General features: G+C 51.9%; 1 protein-coding gene across 1 annotated transcript; it reads left to right on the top strand.

Annotated features, from left to right (window-relative positions):
* Positions 1-1,687: 1,687 nt before the first annotated feature.
* Positions 1,688-2,611, top strand: CkaCkLH20_10924 (uncharacterized protein; the record flags this gene model as incomplete). The annotated part of the gene is made up of 1 exon (XM_038893638.1): positions 1,688-2,611. The coding sequence occupies one exon, from the start codon at positions 1,688-1,690 to the stop codon at positions 2,609-2,611; it is 924 nt and encodes a 307-aa protein (XP_038740974.1).
* Positions 2,612-12,309: the final 9,698 nt, after the last annotated feature.

Consider the following 12,309-nt stretch of genomic DNA (forward strand, 5'->3'; position numbering starts at 1 on the left):
GATGCCTGCGAACCTTGGGCCTTCTTTGCACTGCAGTATTGGTCCCTCGATCGATGGATGGACTCGCTCGCTTGCCCAGGCAGTCCCACCAGACGGACGAACGGCTTCCACTTCACGTCTGCCGGACAGGGTCGTGGCACTTGGTCCCAGCCAGCCCGGTTTATCTCCTGCCAGGGGGCGAGGGAGGAGGACAGGAACACAGCCCCTCTAGCGCGTGGGAGTGAGAGTGAGAAGTGTGAGTGACTTTTGGACTTTTGGCGGTTGGCCCCCCCCTTTCTAGGCGCATGTGTCGCCCAGCAAGGGTACCTGCATGCCTCCATTATTTTTTCCCACTTGCATCCCCCTGCCGGGGGACCCCGTTCGCCATCGCCTTTCGCAATAAGAATGGGGCATCGTCCGGCAGGGATGTCTGAGTCTGACGGGAGGTGTTGAAGCTGAACTGGACAGGACGGGAGACGGGCGGGTGAGGATGAAGTTTTTTTGTGGGAGGACCGGACTAGAAGCTGTCAATCAGTGTCATCGGATGTGCTTGAAACCCGTCAAAAACCATATGCCACGCGTGTCGTCCGAACCCTGACAGTAGTGAGTGTGGTGACTTCTGGAGTAGGAAGGTTTCTGTGCGGGAATAAGAGAACTCGATCAGCCAGCCAGGCCTCCTGGCCGTCGAGAAAGGCTGCTGACGATCCGCAGCCGGTGAAGAAGAACAAGTGTCAAAGAAGTGTGTGTGACTGGACGCGAATATCCTGTCGCAACCGGCGCGTTGCGTTGCTACCCTGCCTTCCTGAACATGCATGAGCACACACGATCTTACCTTATCTTTAAGGGAAATAAGGTAGACTTTACCCGTTGCCGTTGCCGTCGCCTACCCCGTGAGAGAGGGTGTGCGAAAACGGTAAGCCGGTGAAGATAGTGACAGGCGGGAGTAATAAGACCCAAGATAACTCAAATATGGCAGCAGCAGGCAGAGCCCACATTGTGGCCCAGCAAGCCGCAGTGGATGCTGCCCGAATGGTCGAGTTCCATTGGATTGGATCCAACACGAAGTTGTTAGGTCGTTGGTGGGAAGCGGAAGCGGAACGATGGTGAAAAGAGGGCTGATGGTGCGGTGCTGCACCTGCACCATCCTTGAACCGGCTTTTGGCAGTTGGACTTGGAAGTGAGCAGCGGAGCGGAGGTGGGCTGCGCTTGCTTTGCTAGCTGCCGCAGTCCGGGTGACCCCTTCCTTCTGCCTTCCCTGCCGGCTTCCCTTTCCCTCTCGTCCCTCATTCTCGCTCTGCCTTCTCTCCTTCTCACTTCTTTTTGGTCTGGTTTCCCTTCCCTTAACCTCCATTCACTCATTCTCCATTACCGGAGGGAAGCCATTCCAAAGTAAACCCAGTCGCTCACTCACTTGCCGTCGGATCGCCGAACTCAGCACCGTTTCTGTCACTCTATATGCTCTATATTCTCTAATCAGGCTACGCATCGCATTGAATTAGGGCAGGTTATCGAGGGAGCTATCAACGTGCCGATATCCTTCTCCAGACGCCACCGGCCGACCCGGCACATCGACTTCCGTTGAGCTTCTACCTCGCCAGCGGGAACGACCATCAAGGCTGTCTCGACTTCGACCTCAATCGAATCGACCTTGGCTTGCCAGACCATCCTAACACACGATCACCAGGCTGAAAGCCTTGTCTCGCCCATCATGTCGTACAATCACCACCCGTCAGACTCTCTATCCAACGCCGCCTACCCTTCCGATTCCTCCTACACACCAGGCCAATCCCAAAACCACCACCCCTCAGACTCACTCGCCAATGCCGCCTACCCTCAAGACTCCTCCTACCGTCCGTCCGCTCCGACGTCCCACCCAGACGATAAGCTCGCCATGCCCGAAGCCCGCTACTCCCAATCATTCAACACCGCCGCTATCGGCGCCGGCAGCAGACAAGCACCGACCGCCCCGTATCCCCAGTACCCCTCGAACGCCGCTCAGTCCCCGGCCTGGGTCCCGTCGCCGACGCACGATCCTCTGATGGGGCCGTATTCGCCTGCTCGCGGCCCGGGCGTCCAGCCCTGGAGTCCCGATGGCATGTCCGCCGCGAACCCGAATCTGCCGCCCCCGCCGCCGTATGACCCTGCGAGACCGGGCACCGGGGCCACAGGAACGAGCACGCCGAGGGAGCCGAACTCGCCGCACCCGAGTGAAACAGCGCTTTTGGGTCAGCATCAACAACAACAGCAGCAGCAGCAGCAGCAGCAGCAGCAGCCCCAGATTCATCAGAATGCGGCGATGCCCGCGCAGCCCCAGAGCCCTTACACGCCGCAGCAGCAGACGCCAGTCCCGGCCGCAGCGCACATCGCGGAACCACCAACACAAAATGGCGAACAGCCTAGAGCGTACCTTCAGTCCATGACGGGCGGCATGCCTGCGTACGGAAACAACCCCGGCGGACTCGGGCCGGTAGCGAAGGAGAGGAAGAGGAAGAAGCAGAAGCTCGCTATTCTAGCGGCGGTCCTGTGCGCCGTATTGCTGTTCCTGATAGCGTTGATTGTCGGCGTGCTGGTTGGTGTTGTCAAGGTTGGCAGGGATGAGAAGCCGCCTCCGCCAGGCCCGCCAGGGTTCTAAACGGAATACCAGCAGGAGACGGCTTCATTTCGAGAATCGGTGCGTCCGGGCGGAATACATCGGTTCCGAGATCGAACCCATGGCGTTTATTCTTACGGATCCGTCGGGTTGGCGGGTCCGGCATTACTTCACCAATACCCCGTTGACATACTTCACTTCTTTTCTTCTTTGTCTTCATACCGCCCACAGCTTCTTTGAAAAGTTTTCTTGCCATTGGTTTGAGCGTTGCCGAGGAGAGGGGCGGGAGAGCGACGTTTAATGTTTGTTCAGCCTAGGGACGGAGTATGGGAGGGCCTTGCGCGAGTGGGTGTCAGAGGGTACATACATACACATAACATGGCGAGGCGCGGTCACATTATAGACGATGGTTAGAGCCGCGAGAGCGGGCTACGAGATTGGAATGAAACGAAGCGTCTGTTGTTCACATGGCTTCTTATATATTATGCTGTTCAAACCGGTTCGATAGTGCGAGAAGTGTTAGCCTAATTCCGTCTATTGGAATGTAGGCAGGTATTGTCTTCCGCAAATCCCTGGCGCAAGTCACCAATGTCCATCACCGGGATGAAGCTTAGGTGAAGTCATGCCAAACGTCCTCGGTGTTATTGTAACAGAATACGTGCCGGACAGCGTTTGGAAGCAGGGAATGAGATGACGAATGTCACGTTGGGCGAGCCTCAATCATCCAACACGTACTCAAACTCCGGCGTCAACGCGTCAGCTAGCAATTTCCTGCACGAACACCAGTTTCGCGCAGACCGCATTGTTGCAAAGACCCATCATCAGACAAGACGAGTCCAACGTTTATATACCCTTACAAGCCGCGGCCTCGAACGTCCGGGTGTTATCTCGAGGACCGGGTATAAAAGATCGTGTGAGGGGAGAGGAAGAGAGACAGGGCAATCTAGAGAACCCTACTTCTCAGAGTGCAGCTTTTTTGGCCTGTGGCTGGGTCTTGAGAGATGGGGTAGTTACGTGTGAGTGAGGACTCGGGTGTTCTGGCTCGGGAGTCGAATTGGTGAGAAACGACGATGTCTTCTGTCAGTCATGGTTGTTGTCTGTTTATCGCATTCGCTGAATATACACTTCTAGATTAGACCGGTTTGCCCGTCTATCGGTCTAATCGGTCCCTCGATTGGAAAGAAGTGCACTTGAGGCATTAGGTACCAAAGGACCGGAAAGCTGTTACTTTTCATTCCCCGGGATCGAAGGATGCAGACCAGACAGTACTGATCTTGTGTGACTCTTGACGACGACGGTGTTGTCGTTTTCTTATATACCCTTGGCTGCCTCTCCGTTTTGGATAACAGCGGAGACAGGATGGATCTATCAGGATGAGTGTGAAGTGTCTCGAGCTTTCACAGCCGCGGGCACACCTCAGACTGATGGGCCGAGAATTACGAGTTTGCCGGGTGTTTCCAAGACGAGTTGGCTGGAATGGGAGTGCCTCCAGCTCTGATGCGGATCGATTCCTTCTGTGCGAGTATATATTTCTTACGTGGTAAACTCTCTTCGACCTGTATCGCAAAGGCATTATGTCCGCTTCCGATATCTTGGTTTCTGATCCTAGTCCGCTTGAAGTGTTTCGGGCAGAACGGAAGGTCGAATGAACACCCCTCGTCAAGCATCTGTTATGATGCACACAATTCGTCACTTTCTGTTCTTTATCTCTATTATTGGTGGTTTATACTCTGCGGGTTACGTCCTCGCTGGCTCCTTCGTGGTCGTCTAGCCCTGCTTTCTGGTTGAAGTTGTCGGGGGTTGAGCAATGTGCTTGAGATACTACGAGCACGCAACAATACCTTTGTATCGGGATTCCCAAGCGAATGTTCGATAACAACATGACATTTGGGTTGGATGCTGGTCTCGATAGTTGCTTGCATGACGTTTTATAGGTAACGATAGGGCTTCAGACCGGTCTGGATAGAGGTCGCTCGAAGGCGGTGGGGAGGGGGTCTTGAAAACTTCATGAATTGGTCACCCATCCCAAGTCATTGGCATTGCATTCACCATTACTGACATGATCGGGAAATAAACGGCAGTTATATCATCTGTCTCTCATGTGACTTCCTATGAACCCCGGGCCTAGGCTACTTAAGCTATGTTACTTCGCCCTCCTCACTTCCGAGAGCAGAAATCTTTGGGTAGGCGATCGTATCTGATTGAAAGAGACATGCCACATAACCAGTTACGGTCTTTCTTTCGGGTTTCTTAGAATGTGGCTTGTCATCCTGTCATCGGGAGGTCAAGACACTCTCCTCCGTCGTCGGTGTCGGTTCCTTCTTCGTGCAAGGGGCTCGGGCTCTCATGTTCCTTGTCACGGACGACTGGGCTCCTCTCACGGAACTCATCCACATGTGGGCTGTGATTTAGGATATAAAAGGAGGTTCTCTGGTGGCTGACAACGAGAAAAACCACGGTAAAACTTGCCGCTGCTTGGTGGCGAATGCATTGAACGGCCAGGTAGCCATAGATGAACCGACCCTTAAGACCTGTCGCTGGGTCATGGCACCTCGGTCAGCTTATAGACTTGTCCAGATCTCCACTCCACGTGCGTCTTCGTCATTGTCTTTCATAGTCCGTTTATTGTACTGGAACGTACAAAAGAAAGAAAGCAGCGAAACTGAAGTTTAAAAGTTAGCTTCCCCCTCCCGACGTGACCAAGGACACAGGCGACGAGGATTGCAGGCTGATGGGTCCCCGAATTTCTCTCACCCCAGGGCCTGTGGCTTGTCGGTATAGGATCTCTGAGACTGCCCAATTGGCCAGCCAAGGTAGGGCTCTTATAAGGCCCAGGTCGTTAAGGGTCAGTGACGCCGCTGTTTCCTCCCGCGTGCTCAGACTCCCAAGATCGGACGGACAAGACATTTGTGAATATATAATGCGGCGTTATAGGATATTCTAAATGTCAGAGATGAATCCGAATGCGCGACTGAATGTCGACTCACGCCAATCTCGCTCAGAACCAGTACGGCAGACTCTCCCTCGTCCATGTGTCGAGAACTCTCTGCGGCGCCATGAAGTAGGTCACTATCGCATCCCGTGCAATTCTACAGCACGCCTGCATTCGGTCCTCGGTGTCTGTCATCCGTGCCGGTCAAGTATTCGTGCAGTCTCCTGCACAGTTCACGATCGGAATCGGGATCGGGATCGGGATCGGGAAGCATACATGACATTCGCCACACTTGATTCAAGACTTACACCAGATGGATACGAAAAAGGCGGAAAGGTCCAGGAAGAGCCGGGAAAGAAGCACACTGGATCTCCCGGCACAACATGCCATCATCGTCCTACTTATACCGGGCGCCATCCACTCAAAGCATTTGAGCTATTCACGCGGCAGGTGTTACCGTGTTAGTGTCTGGAACCCCTCCATGGCTTGTTTTGCGCGTCCATTTTAGACACCGACCTTTCTTATCAATGATTGAAAACTCGTTTCCGAGTATTCTCTTCAGACGAACTATGGGGATTCTTTCTCAGACACCTTAAAACGAGGCTTTCTGAGTGAACTCGTAGGACGAGCTGTCTGCATGTGTCTTCAAGGTAACAGGATTCGCCGGGCTCACTTAGGCCATGCGTGTTCACGACCAACCACCACAATGCCAGCCAAACAGCTGAGGAGAATGCGAGATCTAGAGAATGAGCCAAATCAAGGACACGGATGCAGTTGAATAAACACATCGAGACATAGCGCCCTATCTCGACGTCACTAATCGGCTGGCCGAGCGGTATAAAGACCAACGGCCAGTGCCAGAAAACTCTCGATCTGTAGTGACGCATCAGTGAGCTTTGCAGACCATTGGAACCACATCTTTCAAACTGTGCTGGGCGTCTTATCAAAATGCGCATCTGGTACGAGGCAACAAATTTGCTTACCTACTGCTACTCGTGTTTGCTCCAACGCGATACGTCAAAGCCCGCCATCACCTCGTCCTTCGTCTCAGTGGTCGTTCTGGTATACGGGAGTATTCTAGAGTAGAACAAGTCGTTATGATTGCACTTGCAGGCATTTGACAAAGCTGTACAGTCTTTAGACCATCATGTCTTCAGACTTATATTACAAACAGAGCAGCGAGAAACCAGAAGACATCGTAATCAGTTGTGAACCCCCAAGAGCAAATGATACAAGTCTTGATCTTTTATACTAGCATCAAAACAACGCAATCATGAAGTTCTAAATCAAACAGGCAGGATTCCGAAGAGTCGAGCGTTCATGCTGTCGTCCGCCACATCAACAGCCCACAGTCTTCAGAGCCAGCAACACCATCCCGGAAGTAATTGTTTATAAGCAATGCAAGAATAGCAGCTCGAATGAGCTCCTTTAATGGTCTTCTCGAAGAAGGTATTTGGCTTTTTCAGTTACAAGTGGAAGCCAACTCCGATGTCTTCTTGTGCTCCTGGCACTGCCAACGATGAACCCGCAGACCGTCGGAATGAACGACGCCCTTGGATTCGTCGGCGGTGTTTTTCTTTGTTCGTAAGATATTCAGAGCATAATAACGCGATATTGTCTATCATGGCGGCGCAGAAGAAGCATTCATTTCATCACGTGCCCAGCCCGCGACGGTCACCAACCATTGATGACACCAACTTGATAGCCTTGGCCTGTCTGCACCAGAGAAGGTTGCAAGCTGACGGCACAAGCACTAGTACCATGAGTGAAAAGAAGTATCGAGCTGATCGTTATCTCTTAATATCTGACTTAATACCTCAGTCTGGCTACGTCTAACCTGCGGGCTTCGCACGCGTTCTGCTCTTCATGAACCAAATCCATGTGTATATATTTCGGAGCCCTGCTTTGTAATGCGAAGATCAGTGTATTTGAATACTCCCGGGTCATTAAAAGTGCCACCCTCATGCCACTTAAAGCTTATGTTCAGGTCCTGGTCAGTCAGTGAGTTGGGAAAATCCAGGGGTGACCATCCAAGACGAAGAGCATACGTTTCCCGTCGTCTCTCATCCCTTCTACCTTATTTCGCCCTGAATTCTTCATAAACGAAGACGACACTCCCCAAAACGAGGTCCGTATACATCTATTCGGACGCCGCCAGATAGGGGATGATGTGCGTTGGCTTCATGCTTTCTGTGTTAGCGTCACCGAGTCAACAGAACATTCAGCAACCACGGGACAAACGCCGTAGATTCAGTGTTCTGTCAAATGAAGGTGCTCTTAAAGTTCCATTTATTTGGGTCCGCCAATTTAAGTACTACCCGATGGTCATACGCGGACGAGGGGGCATGAATCTACCGTGGCCAAACTTTCACAACGTTCGCCGGCACAAGTCCGGGGTCTGGGACACCCCAAACGATCAAACAAGCCACAATCTTCTCCAGCGACGCTCCATCGAAGGCCTCCTTTGCGTACCTGATTTGTCTTTTCTGGCCACCGTTCTTTGCGGATCATGCGGAGCGTGTTGGAGTGCCCACTCTGGGAATTGAGTAGCACAGTCTTAAAAGGCAATTGTGGTCTCCTGAAGATCGCAGCACGGTCTCGACGAAGATTCCCCATCTATCGACAGACCTACAGATATGTTTCCGAACTATCCAAGTACAATACACGAAGATCTACGACGACATCGGACAGAAAGCGTCACATAAGATTCTCACCCTTCAGCAGCAAACGAACCGCAGCCCCATATGCCTGCCAGGGAGATATCCTTCTTGACCACGAACGACAGATAGCTAAATGTCATCCTGGCCACGATTTTTCCAATAATTTCGAGCATGAGCTTCGGGAAACGTTTGCTGGCCGGAAGACATCGCGATCGATCGGCCCTCATAGTTGTAACTTTTATAGCTCAAGATAAACGCTCGATGGAAGAATGGGAGTGGTCTAAGACTCCTGAAGCTGGACTCCAATCCGTATCGATATATCAGCGATTCACCCGCCACCAGGGAGCAGACACTGGCGAGGTATATAATTCGATCTTCTTGGCATGAATGTCATGTTCGACCAAACATCTTGGGACCTGGAGTTTCTGTTTCCATACCTTTCATCCCGAAGGCTCTGTCGCTTCTGCGCGAGTTGTAGGTATTGGCATGTAACCGAACTCGACCACGCCTCCTGCCTCTCGCCTCCCATCACTGCCGCCGCCCAAGAATACGTGACGGTAATAAACGCCAGCGGAACATAGATACCTGACGAACAATCGAATCATCGGGCATCCCCGGATACAGCACCTGATGTCTCCACCGGCCTGTCCGGCTCGTTGGGAACAGACAGCTGCAGGATAGTTGACTGGTACCCGTATCAATCTTACGACTCATCTGTGCCTCTTCAACTGTGCCCGGCTGGATCAAATGACCAATATATAGGTGGGAAACAACATTCGTTAGTCAGGTTTCCGATCCTCCAGGGACTGAATTGATAACAGAGGCTGAAGACTTCGTGGAACAGAACGGGCTGAGCCAGAGTACCCAGATCACAATTGATGCGACGAATGACAGTGATTGATATTTAAACACGAAAATACGAGGGTTTTTGGGAGCTTTCATCGAGGAGCAACTCAATTGCAGCCCAATCGACAGGCGTTGTCGATGATACTGTCCTATTGGATCTGGGGTTGCAGCTACCGAAAGCCATTCCCCTAGCGTTTCTAGGCATTCGTCAATAGACCACGATTGTTGTCTCGAATGGGTCTCATAGGTTGAGTTATCGCACAGCATGGATAGGCCGGGGAAGATGACAAGAGATGCAGGACAAGATGACCATGTCACCGTAACTACCGGTCCGAAAAGCCTCATAGGATGACGGAACATACCCTGACCCTTCGATCTCGAAGTCAAAAGATGGAAGATCATTCAACAGATCCAATACGGGTGAAGGAATGCGCACAGTTGTTCGATGTTCTGGAGAACCCAGCACTGTAATCACCTATTTATACCATCATTCTTTGACTTCTTACTCACCCCTTCGAGCTACTGAACGGCGTAGCCTAAGTGGCATTCAAGCATAAGGGCAACCCCAACATGTACCGGTGAAAATGTGTGATGTACGCCGACTCCAATGTTCTCGTGAGAATGAGGCCTTGCTATGACTGAAGACCTCTCGAAGCCAAATTCCTGGTATGAGAAGCCTTGTCGTCGAAACGGCCATGATTCGGCGTAAGAAGCGGATGATACCTGAAAGAGTTCGTATCATCACCACTCCATTCAAAAGGTATATGAAGAAGACCCGAAAGACCCCGGCATCTAGGTCAGCCAAGATCGGACGTTACGAGAGAAAGGTTGTCGTTGGACTCGCATGTACCAGTGGATCCGAGGACTCCAGAGTTCAATAGTACCTAGCGGTCATGACTACATACTCAGAGACCGCGGTATCAGCGAAGGTAGTAAACCGGCGCTGGGTTGAGTATACATACAGCCATACATAGAAGACATCACCACCAGACACCGAGGACTATTGATACTCACTTGGGCAACATATCAACCCACCCCCATTCATTCTCAGCCCCGGCGAGGCAGACGTCGTGCAAATGATGAATGCCGCATCAAAAAACGCCCAAGAAACCTCGCTGTGGGCCAATGTGACATACCGGTACATATCGACCGCCACGATGGTGTTTATATACAACCCAACCCCAAACACAACCCCCACGAGAACGAGACTCTTGTGCCTGAGTACCACAGCAGCACTCCACATCCCATATAAAAATCCCACTTCACAATCCATTCCAAACTCCTTTCCCATCGCCATGCATTGTATCCGTAAATTCTGTCTGTCTTCAACGGTAAACGAAAGAACCAGCCTATACCCCTAGCGTCAGGTCATCCCCCGCGCCCGCCCCTTCTCGTTCCGGGGACACACACCGACCCCGACGTCCATCGAATACGCAACATAACACACCAAGAATGACACCGAAAGAAACTGCCAGAAGCCAGTGATACAAAGTCCGACTATTTGAGGCCCATCGTGGACTTACACCGTGCTGCGCGTTCCACAGGAACGCTAGGATCGGGTGGTGATGAGACTATCCCTGATTCGCAACAATAACAACAGGCACCATATCGGCTCTACATCGGGGGTCTGGTGCTTCCGTACGTTCTGAACCATATATACATGCAATCTATACATGTACGTAGCAACGAAGTCCGTCGTGGCTTTACCTCCGGAGCTTGACTCCTTCCCACAGGGCAACCACCCATCACCAATCACATATACGCAAGAAATCGCGGTTGATCATGATGAATGTGCGGGCAAACCGTGTATGTGTGTGTATGCTCACATCTAGAAAACAAACCGGGTGTGAGAAGACCACGACTAGGACCGCATCCCGGACCGAGGCTGCAACGCCATTTCGATCACCAACACGTACCAAACGAAAGAGGAAGGGGCATTGAGAAATGGTTTAGGAGGCCTCTCTGGCAAGAGAAACGCTACGACAGCTAAGCAATCCAGCCTTTCGCTCCAATGATCACGCTCTGCAAAATCCAGTCATGTCACCGAGGGTATCTCACCTCGGGAGAGACAGGCGCGATCATCTAACCTAATGAAGCACCAACAGCGAACGGCCCGGGAAGTGGGGGGAGTGTGACCTAAGATCATCGAACCGCGCAAGCAAAAAAATCGGTCACGTAATAACCGGGAAAGGCAGGGAGCGAATATGAATCTCATAAGCGGGCAGAGAGAAAGAAGGGGTCAGCATCGGCCCGGACCGATGCCCCGAGTTGGGTGAGGGTGTTGTTGGGCGCCGGGCTGCTCGGCTCCGAGACCCCAGGCCATGAGGTGATGTCGAGAAGAGGTCGTCGCATTCAAATCCACACAAGTAACGCCAGTTAGGGTTGCATCGGTCACATGCCTCGGCATCACGGTTCAGATCAGATCTCAGAATGCCTCTCCCCTGCTTCTTTCGTCTCGAATGAGGCCAACAAATGCCATCAATTTGCTCTCGCGCGGGCTCGGTAAAGTCATCAAAAAACCTCGCCGAGGGCCGTGGCTGGCTGCTGACCAAAACGTCGCTGCAACCTCTCTCTCTCTCTGTAGGAACACCATGTATCCGGCGCGAACCAATGTTTTCCTAACGCCAAGCCTGTGGGTTGTAATCCCTACCGGAATCTGTTTTTGTTTGTTCTTGAAACTCCAGTCCCGCCCCCAGTGTTTTGTTTTGTCTCTGTCCCTAGGTGTGATGATGAAGAAGAAGTAAAAAGAAAAGCCAAGTGAGCTATGTGGGTAATGGTTCTTTGTCCAAAAATCGTGCCATCATGAAAGAAAACGGGTAAAAATGGTAAAATTGCAGAAATGAAACGACATGTCGTGAAAGTCTTGCTTGCAGGCCCTGATATCTTACTTCTGCAATGCTTCGAAAAGAAGAAAATAAGGCGCGCCTCTGATGCTGTCGCTCGGCTGAAGCCAATGAAAATCAAAACGAAGTCGTCAAGCGTACAAAAGGCCGTGTCGAGGTCTGGAAATGAGAAGGACGAAAAGCCAGGAAGCCGAATGATATCGAAATCGGGAGACCGGGTTTGGCGAAGGAAGCGGAGGGAGGCGCGTCGCCTTCATCCAAACCCACAGATACATCCCGATTGTTGAGATTTTGCCTCTCTTCTTACGCCAAAAAGTGAAATGACTCGAATTCGCTGTCGTCGAATGTACTGTCGCTTAGGTGCCATGTTACGTACGCGGAAGCGGAATGGAGAAGTAATCGTTCGCGCACCCTCATCATGTCGCTGGAATCCATGGTCGTTGGCTGTTTGAAAAACGT

Source organism: Colletotrichum karsti, assembly GCF_011947395.1.
Source record: "Colletotrichum karsti strain CkLH20 chromosome Unknown Scaffold44, whole genome shotgun sequence".
Taxonomy (NCBI): Eukaryota; Fungi; Ascomycota; class Sordariomycetes; order Glomerellales; family Glomerellaceae; genus Colletotrichum; species Colletotrichum karsti.